The sequence below is a fragment of the Pholcus phalangioides genome, unplaced genomic scaffold (assembly GCF_987345545.1).
Source record: "Pholcus phalangioides strain wild (caught in Gottingen) unplaced genomic scaffold, Ppha-v1.0 ptg000012l_1, whole genome shotgun sequence".
Taxonomy (NCBI): Eukaryota; Metazoa; Arthropoda; class Arachnida; order Araneae; family Pholcidae; genus Pholcus; species Pholcus phalangioides.
This window is the reverse complement of record NW_028301605.1, coordinates 22,670,546-22,686,715: the sequence shown is the minus strand read 5'-3', so window position 1 is coordinate 22,686,715 and position 16,170 is coordinate 22,670,546. Positions and strand designations below refer to the sequence as shown.

At 38.1% G+C, this 16,170-nt stretch overlaps 1 protein-coding gene across 4 annotated transcripts in view; it reads left to right on the top strand.

Moving 5' to 3' along the window:
• Positions 1-10,415: 10,415 nt before the first annotated feature.
• Positions 10,416-16,170, top strand: part of LOC149079873 (neogenin-like) — a 46,661-nt gene continuing 40,906 nt past the window's right edge. For 3 of the 4 annotated variants that reach the window (XM_089240379.1, XM_089240378.1, XM_089240380.1), the window contains exon 1: positions 10,543-10,724. In XM_089240379.1, coding sequence (XP_089096505.1) covers positions 10,637-10,724 — 88 coding nt within the window. In that variant the 5' untranslated portion in view covers positions 10,543-10,636. Of the gene's footprint in view, positions 10,725-16,170 lie in introns of all 4 variants that reach the window. The other variant, XM_089240377.1, reaches the window with a different exon arrangement.

Below are 16,170 nucleotides of genomic sequence, written 5' to 3'. Positions count from 1 at the left end.
AGAAATAATTCCAAAATTTATGAAAATCCCAGAATAAAATCAGCTGAAGCTCAGACACCTTGTTTAGTATCTTTTGTAACCTCACCTTGGGAAAAGGTTTGGAAGAAACTTTCAGAACCCCAAACATCGTGGAACAGGTAACCCAGGCCAGGATCTTCGGCTGGCCTTCGAGCAAGGTGTTTCATGGGCCCTCTTTCTAGTACATTTACAATGCAAACCTACATATAAAATTACTACTACCAATGGGTGCTTGATTCCCAGAGCCTCCCCTCCCCTATATGAGGACCATCAAGGAGTTTTTCACTTTCATGGTATTCAATACTTGACTAACAGGTCGCCATGGCGACTAAAAAGTAGGAATTGATGTCTAAAACTTTCTCCTATGTGTGTGATTACTGGCTGTGGAAGAAAATAACTTTACTCCCAAAATATTTGGTTGGAGCCTAGATTTTTTTCCAATTTTTCAAGCTCTGCTAGTATTTCATTCCATTTACTCTCGCCTGCTAAAAGAGTTGAGGGGAGAAGATTCGAAAAACCACAAATGTGGGCTATATCATTGAAAATTTTTCATTTCTGCATATTTTCTCCTGTTCGCTATAAAACAATGCAGGCTACGCCAGTCAAGCATTGAGTTTTATATCAGTGAGAGAAGATCAGCGTCAAGCATTGAGTTTAGTTGGACTCATCAGTGAAAACATCACATTTTCAATTGGTTGAAGATGCCTGCAGGAAGATAGCATTCAAATGTATGAGAATGGTGTATGGTTGAAAAATCAAAATACAGTGAAACCCTGCTTTTACGGACACTCGTGGGACAAAAAAAATGTCTGTATAAGAGGGGGTTCCTGTTTAAATTGTATTATATGGCATTAAAAATAACTGAAATGGTTTTTTATTTGAATAGGAATGAAGTTCTGACAATATGAGATGCATTTAAAGTCATGAAAATACAGTACATAATTATTGCATAGATATGTAATTGAAATTACTAAAGAAAGTACTGTATTACATACCAAGTTTATATACTGAATTTAAATCATTTACAAAAATTGATCAAAATGGATATTTGGTGGGTTTTGCCAACACCATCTGTAGCAGAAGGCCTCCACGCGAAGCTCGTGACGTCACTGAAGAAGTTATTTGACCTATAGTCATTGGGTATACCACATAAAAAGGGTAAAAATATTGCATGCGACAGCCTGCTATATCCAATGGCTACGGGCAGGTGAAATAACTTCTTCAGTGATGTCAGGAGCTTCACGCAGATGCCTTCTGTTATAGATGGTGTTGACTTTGCTGAGTATTCTTCAAAATGTATTCGAAATCCAATGGCTTTACAGGGAAATGTTTTTAATCAATGCATTGAATTCATTTCCATGAGAATGCTAGAGAACATATAATTCCATGAGAATTCATTTCATTTCCATTCATTAGAGCATGAACTCCAATTTTACGTTTTTCATTGTATTTTTCCGAAACCATTTTATTCTCTTAGGACAGGATTACACTGTAAAAGTGCTTTTATAAAACTTGAAAAATACAACCAATAAGCTGATCGATTACATTCGAGAAAATGCAACGGATCAGTTTATTGGTTGTATTTTTCAAGTTTCATGAAAGCACTTTTACAAAACTTTTACAGTGTAATCCCAGCCTCAGATAGAGATGATTACTCGAGCTGGTCAATTAAACGGCGTGGAATACACGTGAGCACAACCATCAACACACGTGATTTCAGATTCTAAACTGATATGAGAGTTATCAAATAACAACAAACTTCAAGCCAAAATTTCATTCAGAAGTAGCCAAATACAGTATAAAATAGTTGATCAAACATTAAAACTTTTGCTGCCATTAGTAAAATCTAGTAAGCATAACTCAAACCAAAATTTCAATCATTGATGTCCGTACAGGAGTTTTATTCCAATGGAATGAATGGTGAAAATGGTTTCTGTGACCGCATCCGAGGGTGACCGTTAAGCAGGGGTTCAAAATACATTATTTAAATAGGCCGTTTGCCTGGAAATTTTTTTTATTTAGCCGTAAAACAGGGTGACTGTTAGAGGGGTTTCACTGTATCCTAAATATTTCTTGGATTATTCCCCCTACCCTTTAAGGGGTCATTCATTTAAGGGGTTCATATTACGTCATCAATGGGGGGGGGTTGTTTCCGATGTGCTGACAAGGGGGGAGATGGGGTTTGGGTAATGCTTACGTCATCGACCACCCTTTATGAAAATATGAGTTAGGATTCAGAGGGGCAGAGCTGATGACGAAATTTTGCTGACAAGGAGGGGTGTCAAAAATGGCTAAAAATTTGCTTACGTAATACTTGAACGGCCCTTAAGAACAAAAATAATTAAGAAGTAAAGGGAGGTAGTATACATATATATATATATATATATATATATATATATATACGGTAATTACAAAATACTGAATGATAACTGAAACAAAAATTAAATGGAATTCAGAAGAAAATAAAAATTCAGAATTAATGAAAAACTAGTTTCGGAATAATAGAAGTTTCAAAATTTTTTGTAATAATCATTTCAGAATTAATTAAAAATTCAGAATTAATGAAAAATAATTTTGGAATTGATGAATGAAATAATTTCAGAATTGAAGAAAGACTTTCAGAATCGTTAATCAGAATTGACAAAAATTCACAATAAATGGAAGAAAATTTCAGAATTAATGAAAAATTATTTCTAAGAATTGATGAGTCACAATTAATGAAAGAAATAGTTTCGGAATTTCGAAACGGATGAAAAGTCTCAATGAAAGAAATAATTTCACGGAAAGGATGGAAGTTCACAATTCATGAAATAATTTCAGAATTATTAAGAAAGATTTTCTCAGAATCGGTAATTCATAACTGACAAAAATTCACAATAAATGGAAGAAACAATTTCAGAACTAACAAAAGAAATAATTTCAGAATGGATGAAAATTTACAATAAATGAAAGAAACAATTTCATCTCGGTGATTCGAAATTCCAGAACTGATGAAAATTCACAATTAATGAGAGAAATTATTTAAAAATTTATAAAAAGTTATTTTAAAACGGATGGAAATTCAAAATTGTGATGGAAGAAATAATTTCAGAAAGGATGGAAACTTACAATTAATAGAAGATAGAATTTCAAAAATAAAGAATTAATTCCAGAGTCGAGAAAAATTCATAACTAATGAATAATTTCAGAATTGGTGATGCAGAATTTCAGAACGGATGAAAATTCACAATTAATGGAAGAATTAATTTCAGAATTACTATGTACAAGAAATAATTTTAGAATTGAAGAAAATTTATTGAAATTAAAATTTTAATAAATCGCAAAGTATATAAATTCCTTAACGAAATTATAAATTCGGTGGGGTGAAGGTCTTGTCGTTCCACCCGTTTTAGAACTGATCCCACTGACCATCGCTTACTGAAGTTATAGCCAAAGATGCTAGAACGAATTTCTCTTTAAATTACGCCACGGAAATGAGAAGACATCAAAAGAAAAATATGATAACAGGCTATGAAAGGCTGTTTTCCCCAGGAAAAGCAATGTAAGCAGTCGTTTCTATTCTTCCCACAGAACAATAAAGACGACTTGATGAATGAGCTTGTTTTTTTTTCTCCATGATTAAAAGCTACCCGGCAAATATTGAGATTGGGTTGGGGGAAAACCACCATTTTGATTCAGTTTTTCCAAATGACTCATTACCAGAGGGGTATGGCTGTTTTCCAATGAACTGTATGTGTCAGAGAAAAATAGAGAGGATTCCCCTCTTCTCCCTTTGTGGGATAATGATTCACTTCTGTCATCAAGGGACGCGTTTAGCTCTTTATATTGCTCGGTTATGTGACTACACACATCCTGGATGTAATTTCCGGCTGGGCTCGGAGATTTATCTGGAAAGGGCCTTTTTGTTCAGGCTCCGCAAATGTTTTGAAATCCATAAAATCTGAATCATTCATATTCCTCGTAATTATATTTTACGGTATTATTTTAGGTGTGTAAATTCAACCCAATTCTCATTTGTGCATCGTGTCCAGCTTGAATTTAGAATTGGCGTGGACGCAGGGCCGCCTCAACCCTTTCCGCGGCACGGTATAAATCATTAAACTACCCTTTAAAATGGCTTGTATTTTTAATGAAGTAGGCTTACTTTCAATTTTCAACAGGCGCGAAGTAAGGGCTATGGGGAAAGTCCCTAGAGTCCTTACATTTATATCAACTTTATAAATATCTATACTTGCCGATGCTTAAAATAAAGAGGCTTTTAAGGCGAGATATCTCGTCAATGTGCCGCTTAGATGTTTAAGTGCATCATATGCCCCCCACCGACCTGACTATAAATGCCTCTGCTTTCCAATTTTCATGCCCAATATCATCAAAAATCTGACCCAAATCTCATTATCATCAGGCCCTCTCTGCACTTGGGGGCCCCAGGCCGGCCCATACGTTAAGACGACACTGGGCCCATGGCCTCATAATAAACGGATCCTGTAGTATGGTTTGCTTATGCAATTATGGTAGGCACTTCCAGCTGGGTGGTGGAGGGAGGGACATATTGTTGGAAAGGTGACCCTGGTCTTGGATTTGTATATCCACTGATGTAACAAAGATTTATGATTGTTCTCTGAAAAACTTGAATCGGGGGTGTGTCAAGTAGAAACTTACTATACCAACTGCATATGGCCCCTGCATACTGCGCTAGGACCCCACTATAGTGAATTTTCAGTACGAATAACATAAAAACGATTAGAATAGTCACGGTCCCCTAGGCTGAAGCTATGGCAGTTCCACCCTTGTGGTTCGCGGGGGGGGGGGGGTGATCATATGCGTAGTACGCAAAGGACGGGAGGTCTGAGATGATGGAGCATTTTTGCAGTAAAAAAGAACCCCCTCCCCGTGCCAAAATCCTGCTTACGCTATTAGCCATGATAAGTGATCTGTTGATAATGGGAAAGACACAGAACTTGCCAATGCAGTCTTCAAAGAAAGATCTCCTCAGCACAGTGGTTGTCGACTGAAGTAAGTTTTTCGATTTAAGCTCCAAATTCGAGCAAAACCTTTCATCAACAAAAGTCTCACCACAGCGGCAATAAGACGTGGAATAGGAAAACGCAATGTACCAATTTATACAATCCGATCCGAAGAATAAATGGCAGCATTTCCTCAATATCAGCTACTATAAACAACGAAAAATTGATGATAATATCAAGGGTGACCGGAAGTCCCGAAAAAATCGGGCAGTATATAATTCAGCCGTACTACTGGGCGATATTTTGATAATTGGCCGGAGGTTCTGGTTTCTCCTCATTGAAATTCGGCCACTCCTATATCTATTCATATATAGGTTTATTCTGGCCAAGATATATTGAACTGAAAATTGTGCTATTACTTTGTACGTGAAGCCTTACCTCACGAAGGTTTTAACGCAACTGGCTGTTGCGAAGATATATTTTGGAAAGAGAGAAAATTCAACTTTCCCTTCGGGGAATCGAACCCACGTCCTTTCACTTTCCGGGTGAACGCACTAGACTACAGAGGCACCGAATCTCTCAATCTTTCCTTGGTAGCGGAGAGTGACGTCATCCTTGTATAAGCCTTACCTCACCCACCACCAGGCGCAGATGCAGGGTGACATTGTATACAATCGTAGGATCCGTTACGATGTGTACGTTCTTTGAATCATCCCATATTTTATGGTACAGGCAAATTTTCTCACAATATTTGTCCCCCCCCCCCCCAACCGGATCAGCGCCTGAGCGAAGGCAGACATCATCTTTAGCTGTGAATGAAGCGGAGAAAGGCATTTGCAGCGGCAAATGGAATAGAAGTGGGCATCTTCAGCTGCGAGAGTGAAGGCCAGGCAGATATCATCAGTTTCGAATAAAGGTTAGGCAGATATCTTCAGCTTCGAATGAAGCGAGGCAGGCTGATTCAGGGCGAAGTGTCATAGAAGCGACTTGTGGGTGCATCAGATCATCCCATCTTTTACGGGGAACAGACAGATTTACCCCTAACTGTTCGACTTTTGAAAGGAGCAATCGCCCCAGTGGATCCACGCTTGGTTTACGGGACCGACCAATTTTTCTCCATAATCCGGCTCTAGAAAAATGTGATCGTTCCCTCTGGATCCGTGTCTGCCCCCATTTCTTCGGACTCCTTAACCAGGTCAGCATGGTGTGCTTCTTGTATCTCCGGGGCCAGTAGTTTTATCTCGTGCATATTCAATCAATAACTTCAATGGTAGGAGCACGCAGTTAACGGATTCATTATGAATGAGAAATGGCCAACAGCAGCCTGACAGCAAATTGCCGGGCCTCACGCACGTGATTATGTATATGTAAGCGGCATTCGGTTGCTTTATGTCTCGTTAACTTTCGGGAAAAAATGACTATTCTGATAGGAAAAGAGGTCTGATTGATTGATTATGTATATGTACACTCACAGCCACTATAATGATTCATTTATTTTCCCTGTTACAAGTTAATCAAGCCCTTTCCTGTTGCTGTGAAGGAGGCCTCGACACGCGATCTCGTGGGCGTAATGTGCGTGAAGCTTTCGATAAAGGGACTACCGGCAAGGGCACGTGCCAGAAAAGGGCGGATTGACAGAAGTTGGTTACCGGGGGGAAGGGGAAGCTCACGTGTATAATGTCATTTTCTCTGAAGTAATCATTCTGTGACAGGTTGTTCTTGATAGCGGTACTTACTGAGTGAGTTTTTGACCTAACACAACTGGAACTTCAAAGAACTCTAATAAAAGGATCTCGATGGGAATCGATGATAATAGACAGAATATTGCATGGTTTCCTGTCTCCCGAAAAACCACCGCCAATTGTTCGCCGAAATACTTTTGGTGCCATAAATACGTATTTTAACCGCTTCACTGCAAGCTTTAGGCAACAAATTTGGATTATCTCTATTAGACAAATCGGCGATAAAGCGGTTAACCTCGTCCTAACCTAACCGCACGTTAGAAAAAGAAAGGGAAAAAAATATGAAAGAGGAAAATCCAGGGTATAATAGTGAAAGGTATAGTAGATCAGGAACATAAGAGAGGTTTCTTTTCACCCTCACCCTGCGTGTTCTCTTTCGCTCTTACATGCATATATTAGAAAGATACATTATATGTGTGGGGGGAAATCAGTAACAAGAGTATAGAAAGAAAAGGCAACTTCAGTTAAGATAGGGTGACTATAGAGCATCGCGATGGTGAAGAGAGAGGGAAAAAAACAGAACACTTGTTTCTACGCAATATTACGACCGTGATCACAAAGGGGTTAAATTTTGAATTTGAAATAGGCAAGGGCAGGGAGCTGAAGGATGGATTGGCATCTGAAGCCTAACTACGAATCTTTCTAACGTACTACGTTAGCTTTTACATTTTCTCTTAGCTTTTCTAGAGGGGGTTGCCCCAGGCATTGCTCTGATTGCCCTTGTGTAGCAATGGCCCTAGAGGAGGACGGGGGTTGGTTTTATAGCCTACCTCCATGAATTTTTCTCTCGGATTTCATTCCAGTATCTTTCAATCTTTTTTGCCCTCCAAATAATTTTCCTTGAAGGAATATTTATGTTTCATGGCAGTGGCTCCCCACCTGTCGTTCGCATACTCTCCTCCCGGTGGTAACGTAATGAGCTATTCGAGAGTGCACGAAAAATAATGGCGGAGTAGAAATTGGTCAAGTTTGAGCATTTGGGAACTGTCCTCGATATTCCAAATTGTTGAAGAACCCCGCCCCTAATGTGGAAGTATTCATCTTTGCACTGATTTATCATCGACTGCACTGAGCCCTGGAAGTGACAATCAATTATTATTATTTTGCTATTATATAACGAGGTGGCTTCATTTCAACTATAGTAGAACCCCGTTCATACGACGTTCTAAAATTTCGTATACAGTCCGATCCCGTTTTAACAAATACCGTTATAGCGAAAATCTCGTTTTAACGAACGCTTTTCTAATCCCTCAAATAAGTATACATAGGAAAAATGCAAACAACCTGAAATTCCTTTATAACGAAGTGTTTTCTCCGGTTTCCTGGAGTTCGTTATAACGGGATTCGACTTTATATGAGAGCTGTATAAACAGGGTGCCACTTTATAAAAATGCTTATGGAAAAAATCTAAATAATATTAGAACAGTAGAACTTACAGTTAATTCGAACTTGGTTATTTTGGATGATTCGAACTTTTACGAACTCCCGTTGAGTTTTCTTTCTAATTTAATATTAAAATTTCTTGTTTAATTCCGAACTTTTCTGATAATTTGAATTTGGAGAAAAGAATCACGATTTTAATACGAACAAATTTAGTTTGGAAAAATTCTACAAGAAGCCAGATTTTTCAAGTTATAGATTAAAGTTTAACATTCAGAATCTGAATCTTCATTAATAGTACAGAAAGTTCAGATTGTATAATACGTTAATGAAACTATATTTCCTTGATAGCATAAGAAAGATCAGCAAAGTTTGGAAAACAGTTTCGTAACCGATGATTGGGAACTGTTTCTGTAAATAAGGTTTTGAGCATGGTTGAGAAATTCTGCAGTGATGTTGATTCCAGAACAGTGGAATAATGTTGCAGCTAAGATCGATTATATTATAATTATTAATATTTGGGAAACAGTTTCGTAACTGGTGACAAAATTTTAATATAGATAATTATTACCCTTTGTAAGGGCCGTCTTAAGAGCATTAGGGGGCCCCTGGCCAAATTATTTTTCTGAGGCCCTACCAGGAAAATTTTCGAAAATCTCAAACAGATCCCATTTTTGCGAGGCCCCTTTTCTCTTGAGGCCGTGTCCGGGTGGGCTCATGTCTTAAGACGGCACTGCCCTCTGTGAATATTGATGATTAAGTTGCAATTTCTATTCATTTTACAGATCCAGGATAGATTAATTGGATAATTTGAATTTTAGGTAATTCGAACTTTTCCCAGTGACTTTGGAGTTCGAATTAACCAAGTTCGACTGTATAAACAATTGGAGAAATGAATTCGGCTTCGCAAATGGTTCCCAAGTTTTTGTTGTTGTTTTTTTTTTGGTTTTTTTTTTTGCGCAACCCCATATGGATGCGAGTTTCATTGGCGACACCCCTACCCTCCGACAAGAATTTTATCAGTGAGGCGCCTCCCACTCCTCTTTTCGCTGTAAATTTTCTTATCAAATGTCTTAATTGTGGAAATTGTGTCTCGCGATCCCCCCCCCCCCCACCCCCGTATGTGATTTTCACTGTATCCAATTATTTTATAAGTGGTCACAAATTCCCCAAATAATCAATTATTTTGGAAATTATGAATTCTCGGATATAGGGGAAAAAATTGGGATCTGGAAGAATAAGACCAAAAAATTTATACGTGTAAAACTAGAAGCGAGTACTCAAAGTCGAAGATAGATGATGCTAAAAGCAAAACTAATTAAATTCAAGCGCGCACGAAATCGAAACTTAAATTGATTCAAATTAAACAAAATTTGTCCAGTGAAAATAACCCAACATCTTCCAGCACAGCATTCGCAATAATTGCAGCTGATAGATCAGACATACCAGTTCTATCACAAGCAAGATCAACATTTGGTAATTTAGTTCTCATCTGAGAGGATGATGGTATAGGGTGACCATACGTCCCGTATTTCCCGGGACAGTCCCTGCATTTTCTTTTTTTTTGGCTGTCCCGACTTTTTAGCAAAAGTGTCCCTGTTTTCCCGTATTTTGCACGAAGCCTACTTGAATTTTTATTCTTTATTGAAGTCAGAGATTGAAATTATTTTCAACTTATAAATTATATTATGATAACTGCAACTATAAATGAGTATATGAATCTCCCACATTTGTCTTAGTGAAAATTTTTTTTCGTGGAATTCATTTTAATCCACTGCAATTAGCAGTAATGCTGCATTGCAGTGAAAGCTTTGGAGCTTTCACTGCCCACCTGGATCCTTCCATCGCCGGCCAGGGGCGATATTGCCCACTCTGGGAAACAAGCCATTTACACTGCTCTTCCCAAAAACTTTTAGTTCCGTCACCCCCTCCTCCTTCAGAATTCTTTATTCTCTTCACCCCCGACTCAAGTCAACCCATAGGACCCGTAGCTTCTATATCCCCCCACCCCCCCAAACAGTTCCATGTTCAACAATTTGGGAAACACAGCTCTAGTCCGTACTTCTATTGATATAATATGGTCATTCCGTATTTGCCCCACCAATGTCATTCACTTCAAACGCAAGAATTGCGGAAAAAATGTAGAAATGCAAATTTAAATATTTATGATCAGCAGTGTATATATTTTAAAGGGGCAAATATCCGCCAAATAACATTGTCAACTTTTTCGAATATATTTAAATTTTTTTTCCCCGGTTAACTTACAATTGTTGGACCATCCATCCCGATATGAAGACACGTAAATAATCGTAATCGTAACTGTCATGGCGTATCAGTTTAATTACATTTGAGCGTTTGGTCGTGTTTTTCCGTGATTATTCACTGATCTCTTTCTCTCTGACTCTTCATTCTTGGACACTGTGTGATTGTTATTATCATCTTTCACCTTCACGAAACAATGGAGAGGAGAAACATCGAGAGACGGAATTGTTGAACGGAAATTAATCGCGCCATCTACAGCAACAATTGCCGATGATTATGGCGAGTTTTTGTGATAAACAACATAAGTGCCATTATATCATTTGCCTTCTAGTTTTTACTGTCATTAGTGATGTGATCGGTGAGTATCTCCTCTGGAAATTCAACAGTAGAAATGTTCTGTATATTCCAGCACTGTTGATGATCTATTGTTGTAGTTTGGTTACACTCAAAACATTGTTTGAAAACATTTTTGTGCTGTCAAGTTCATTTCCAACAGAGCATTACCGATTATTGTTGCCTTGGGCATTGTTAGAGAGTAATTGTTGTTCGTGACATTGTTTAAAAATATAATTGTTGCATCTTGCATTGTAAATTGTTGCTTCCAGGCGTCCCAGATAAAGCAAACATTAGGGAGATCTTCACGGGCCCCTTCCTAATTATGGTCACCCCAAACACACAAATGAGCATGCCCATGCAGGAATTAGACCCTATTTGCAAGGTTTAAGATCATTGTTGTTGTGTGAATAACTGTCCCTGTATGTATTTTTGAGAGAGTAATTGTTTACTCAAAATATGGTTTCAAATATCATTTATACATACAGGTAGAGCCTGCACCATTTTGCATCGTTGAAGGGTACAATTTGGTTGGGATTCGAAAATGGAATAGTTTTCTATATCAATGTAATGGATATGTTGAAATGCATTGTTGAAGAATTGTTGCTTGAAACATGGTTGTTGGTAATGACAATTTAGAAATAACAAGTTCCTGAATGCATTTTTGAGAAGGGCCCCAAAGCAGAATATGCCAAAATCTGCGGCATACGTCGCAGAAAAAATAGCGCCACTGCATGCAGAACAGTCTGGAAGAATTTTAAGAAGAAAAACACAAAAACTATATGGGGCCATTCAAGTATTATGTAAGCAGATTTTTAGCCATTTTTGACCTTCCCCTTGTCAGCAAAACACTGACCCCCTTCTACAGCAAAATTTTGTCAGCAGCTTAGAATATTTCATATCTTCAAAAAGTGTGGTTGATGACGTAAGCAACCTTCATACCCTCTTGTCATTAAAAGTCAGCAAATCCAAAACCCCCTCCCTCTCGATGCTGACACAATACTTGAATGACCCCCTATATATATATTACAGAAAGATATAGGGATTTTTAACGCAAAGCATTTCCAGTCAGCTGAGGGCTCATCTCAGCACAATGCAAAACATTCTGCTTTGGGGGAAAAGAGTAATCAGACAAATATCTTGGGAGCCAAACATTTTTTTCCGAAGAAGAATGGTCTAAAATACCGTAAAACCTTTCTTAACACCCCTCAGATACTGTCCCCCTCTTTTAGGGCCAAACAATAATTTCCCCTTATATAATAAAAGCATGCATTTCAAATGCCTGATTAACAATCACCCCCTCTTTTATGGGAATTTTTTTTTATCCCACCGATGACTGCAAAAGAGGTTTTACTCTAGGTTTTTTCTTCTAAATCTTACCGGATTTAGAAATCAGAAAACTTTCTGCCTCCCCTTTCCCCCCTTTGACTCCAATTTAAAAAGTTACTTCAATTTAGCAATCACATTTATAAAATTTTAGTCGCCAATACCGATTTTCTAGTTGCCATGTCGACCTGCCACTTGCTCGGCTTTTCAGTACTTACACCTAAAATTTTTCATATGCAATTACTAATTGATGTCTGATAACAAGATAAAACATTACTGAGCATTATGTGAAAAAATCTTGTTGCCTTAGACATTTTAGGAGAGAAATTGTTGTTTTTGACACTGTTAAAAAAGTAATTGTTGCTTCTTGCATTGTTTAATGATACTAAAATAATTGTTGCATCTTGCATTGTTTAATAATACTAAAATAATTGTTGCATCTTGCATTGTTTAATGATACTAAAATAATTGTTGCATCTTGCATTGTTTAATGATACTAAAATAATTGTTGCATCTTGTATTGTGAATTGTTGCTTTCAGGAGACCCGACCAACTTTTGGGTGCCCTCGCTCCCAATGAAGCAGGCATTAGGGCACCTCCATGACTAGGGTGATAGATGTTTAATTAGTCTATGAATATATATTAACATTCAAAGACCCTCCAAATCATGAGCACCCTAGGTGAATCTGGTTCTTGTCTAAGCCGATTAAATAAAGGATCAGTGCGTATGCGTGTAACTGTGTGTCGTATAAAATCCATTGCTGGAAAAAAGCAGTTATTGCTTGAAATAGTTTCAAAATTTGTTGGTACTAAACTTTGGAAATAACAGTACCTGTTTGCATTGTTGGAGAGTTAATTGTTGGGGGATGCAATTCAGTGTGTCTTGAACATGATTGCTGAAATCACATTCATGGCACCAATGTGTTACGGATGTAAACCTAAAATGCATGGTTGAAGAATTGTTTCTTCGAACATGGTTGTTGGGACCATTGTTGATAGGAAATAACATTCCCGGATATATTGTTGAAGAAGCGATTGTTATCAGAATTTTTCTTCAAGTACAGTGGCAAAAATTATTGTTGCTACCAAATCCCTTTATGCATTGTTGAAAAGCTGATTGTTGCAAGATGTAATTTTTGGTGTTTCAAATATTATTACTGAAGGAGTTGGTAACTCCTGGAGAGTAAAAAGATCATGAATTATCTTGATTATTTTGGAATTACTTTTATTATTTTCTTTCCTAAGAACACTGTGTTCCTTCGGAAACTTTTCTTTAAGAAAAGAAACAGTGTTCTTAGGAAGGAAAATGCCTGCCCTCTGTAGCTTAATGGTTATGCGCTCACCCGGAAAGTGTGAGGTTGGTGGTTTGATTCTCCACAGAGGAATGTGACTTTTCTTTCCAATTATCTTTGCTTGGTATCCAGTCACCTGTACTTCATATAGTCTATTAATAGAGACCGTAAGTTCAAGGAAAATGCCTTTTTCAATTTTTCCTGCCATAAATGCCTTTTTAACATTACTTTCAGTTTGTTCTTGAATTTCAGAGGCCATATTCTGTAGAACTTGGACATTTTTAACATTGAGAACTTCCAAAAAATTTCCTCATTCCAAAATCTTCAACACTTCAGTATTAATTTTTATCAGAAAGCCTTTCTCGTCCTGAATGTAATTAAGCATAAATGCGTGAGACATAAGAAAATCTGTGTTGGGCATTGAATCAAACCCCAACTTAATTTTCCTAATTTTCAGGAACCACAAACACTTGTTCTTTTGGTATGATAACATCAAATTAACTCGACTCATAATGAAATTATTATAGTATGAAAGAGAAGATTCATTGAGTCAAGATTTAAGCCAATTTTTGGACTTTTATATGGTAGCTTTTAGTTACTTTTGCTTGTTTTCAAAAATTATAAATGCCTTTTTTTAGTGAACAAAACTTCCGGGCTCTAATTATTAAATTACGCAAAAATACAGGAATGTTCCGGGAAATATGGAGCATATGGGGATCTCTGCATAATGACTAATATTTATTCCGTTTATTTAAGCCTGGTTCCTATTTTTTGATGAAGAATCTTGTTGGAACATTTTTGACTGTTGACAACACTGCCCGGATCCCCCCCCCCCCAAAAAAAAAAGCTCTGAAGAAATTAGGTTGACACTGTTAAATTTTTTTTCTGATTTGCTAATCCCTGCGCTATAGATGGTGGTTTGATTAGCGCAGGCAGGCAGGACCGTCTTAAGAGCATCGTGGGCCCCCGGGCCATGTGATTTTTCTGAGGCCCTACCAGGCAAATTCTTGAAATTTTCAACCAGGTCTCATTTTTGTGAGGCCCGGGTGGGCCCATGCCTTAAGACAGCACTGCAGGCAGGACAAATCCTAAACGCTGGGTCGCCATAGACTAAAAAGTTGGTATTGGTGCCTAAAAAACATTTCTTTGTCTAGTTACTAACCTTCACGAGGATTGCAGCACAAAATGTTTTGAATTCATAGCAGCATATCTGCCAACGTGAAAGAGAGTCACTATGACCTGAAAAAGTCAAAAGATGTATCATTTTGGACCTTTTTCTTCGAGCAAAAAACTTATTGGCGCCTAAAAATTGTTCTGGGGCCTACATTTTTTTGCGATTCGTCCAACCCAAATCGATAGTGAAGTGCCTGTATAATGAGGTGGACTAGTCATCCATTTTAGAGCAGCAAAACCAGTTTTTTTTTCTCTCAAATTTACTTTTGACAAAAAACCTGGTGAAAGTCAGACTTGACAAATTGAAAAAAATTTTAGGCACTTCAAGTTTTTTCGCAGCAAGAAAACCATCCTAAATAATGTTTTTTCTTCTGGGTTCAATGACTCCTTCCCATACTGGAAGACGCATTATTATTATGAAATCAGAAAATTTTGTCATCCTCTAATGTAGAGTATGATTTAGCAATCACATGTAGAAAATTTTAAGCTCCAATACAGATTTTCTAGTCGCCATAGTGACCTGGCGCCTGAGATTTGCCAATCCCTGATCTAATCACTGAAAAAGTAGGATCGGCTATAGCGGTAAGTCTGACGCCACAATTCGCACAAAGATGGATAAAAATGCCTGGGGTGTCAAGGAGTCCAGATTTAAAGATTTTCGAACTTTTCAAGTTCGCGTCACCCCCCCCCCCCCTTCCGCCTGCTTGATCTCGGGGCATTTCGGAGGTAACCGACCGAATACACTAGTTGGGGAATAGCAGTCCCATTAAAATTGTTCAATTAAAAAGTTTTTCTTCCCAAATAATTTGTCGGAATAATAATTTCGGCGGGCACACCCAGTGGTTGCTCTTGTGCCTTGCAGCCGTACGGGGCCGCCAAATTCGAAATTAAAGGGCGGAAAAAAAAAATTATTCACCAGAAAAGGGGGGAAATGATTTCTGCCCGCTTTAGCAGGGGCGTCAAATCCAAGGTGAATGGACGAAAGAAAAAAAAACTTGTTTTTATTAAAAAAATATGAGGAATGATTTCTGTCTGCTCTAGAAGAGACACCAAAATGAAGTAAAAGAATAAAAAAAATTAAATTATAGTATTTTTTAAGCATTGTTAGGATAGGGATAAATTGGGAGGGAGAGATTTTTGTTCCAAGCCTTCGCTGGGCACACAATTTGGGAATCATGCAATCATCGAGGTGCACCTCTGCTCGCCAGGAATAGGTTGAAAAACAAGTTCTTAACCTATGGGTCGCGACTCAAACGTGGGGTTTTTCCACTAACAGCTAGGGATTCTTGAGCTAACTGTCACGACCCAAACTCGATTCGCCGGGTTTTCCAAGATGGGACGTGCAAATCCACTTAAAGACAGGAATTCCTGATGAGTTATGGGTCACGATTCGCAAGAGCTTCCGAAAAGGGTTGTTCAAATGCCCTAACAAGAGGCTCTTACGGGTCACGACCCAAACTTGATTCGCCGGGGCTTCCGAGATTGGTTGTTCAAATCTACTAACAGTCGGGGGCTTTTGAGCTACGGATCACGGCACAGACTTGATTTGCAGGGGCTTCCGAGGTTAGTAGTTCAATTCCACTAACAGTCAGGGGCTTTTGAGCTACTATGGGTCATAACCCAAACTTGATTCGCAGGGGCTTCCGAGGTTAGTGCAAATCTACGAACATTCAGGGGCTC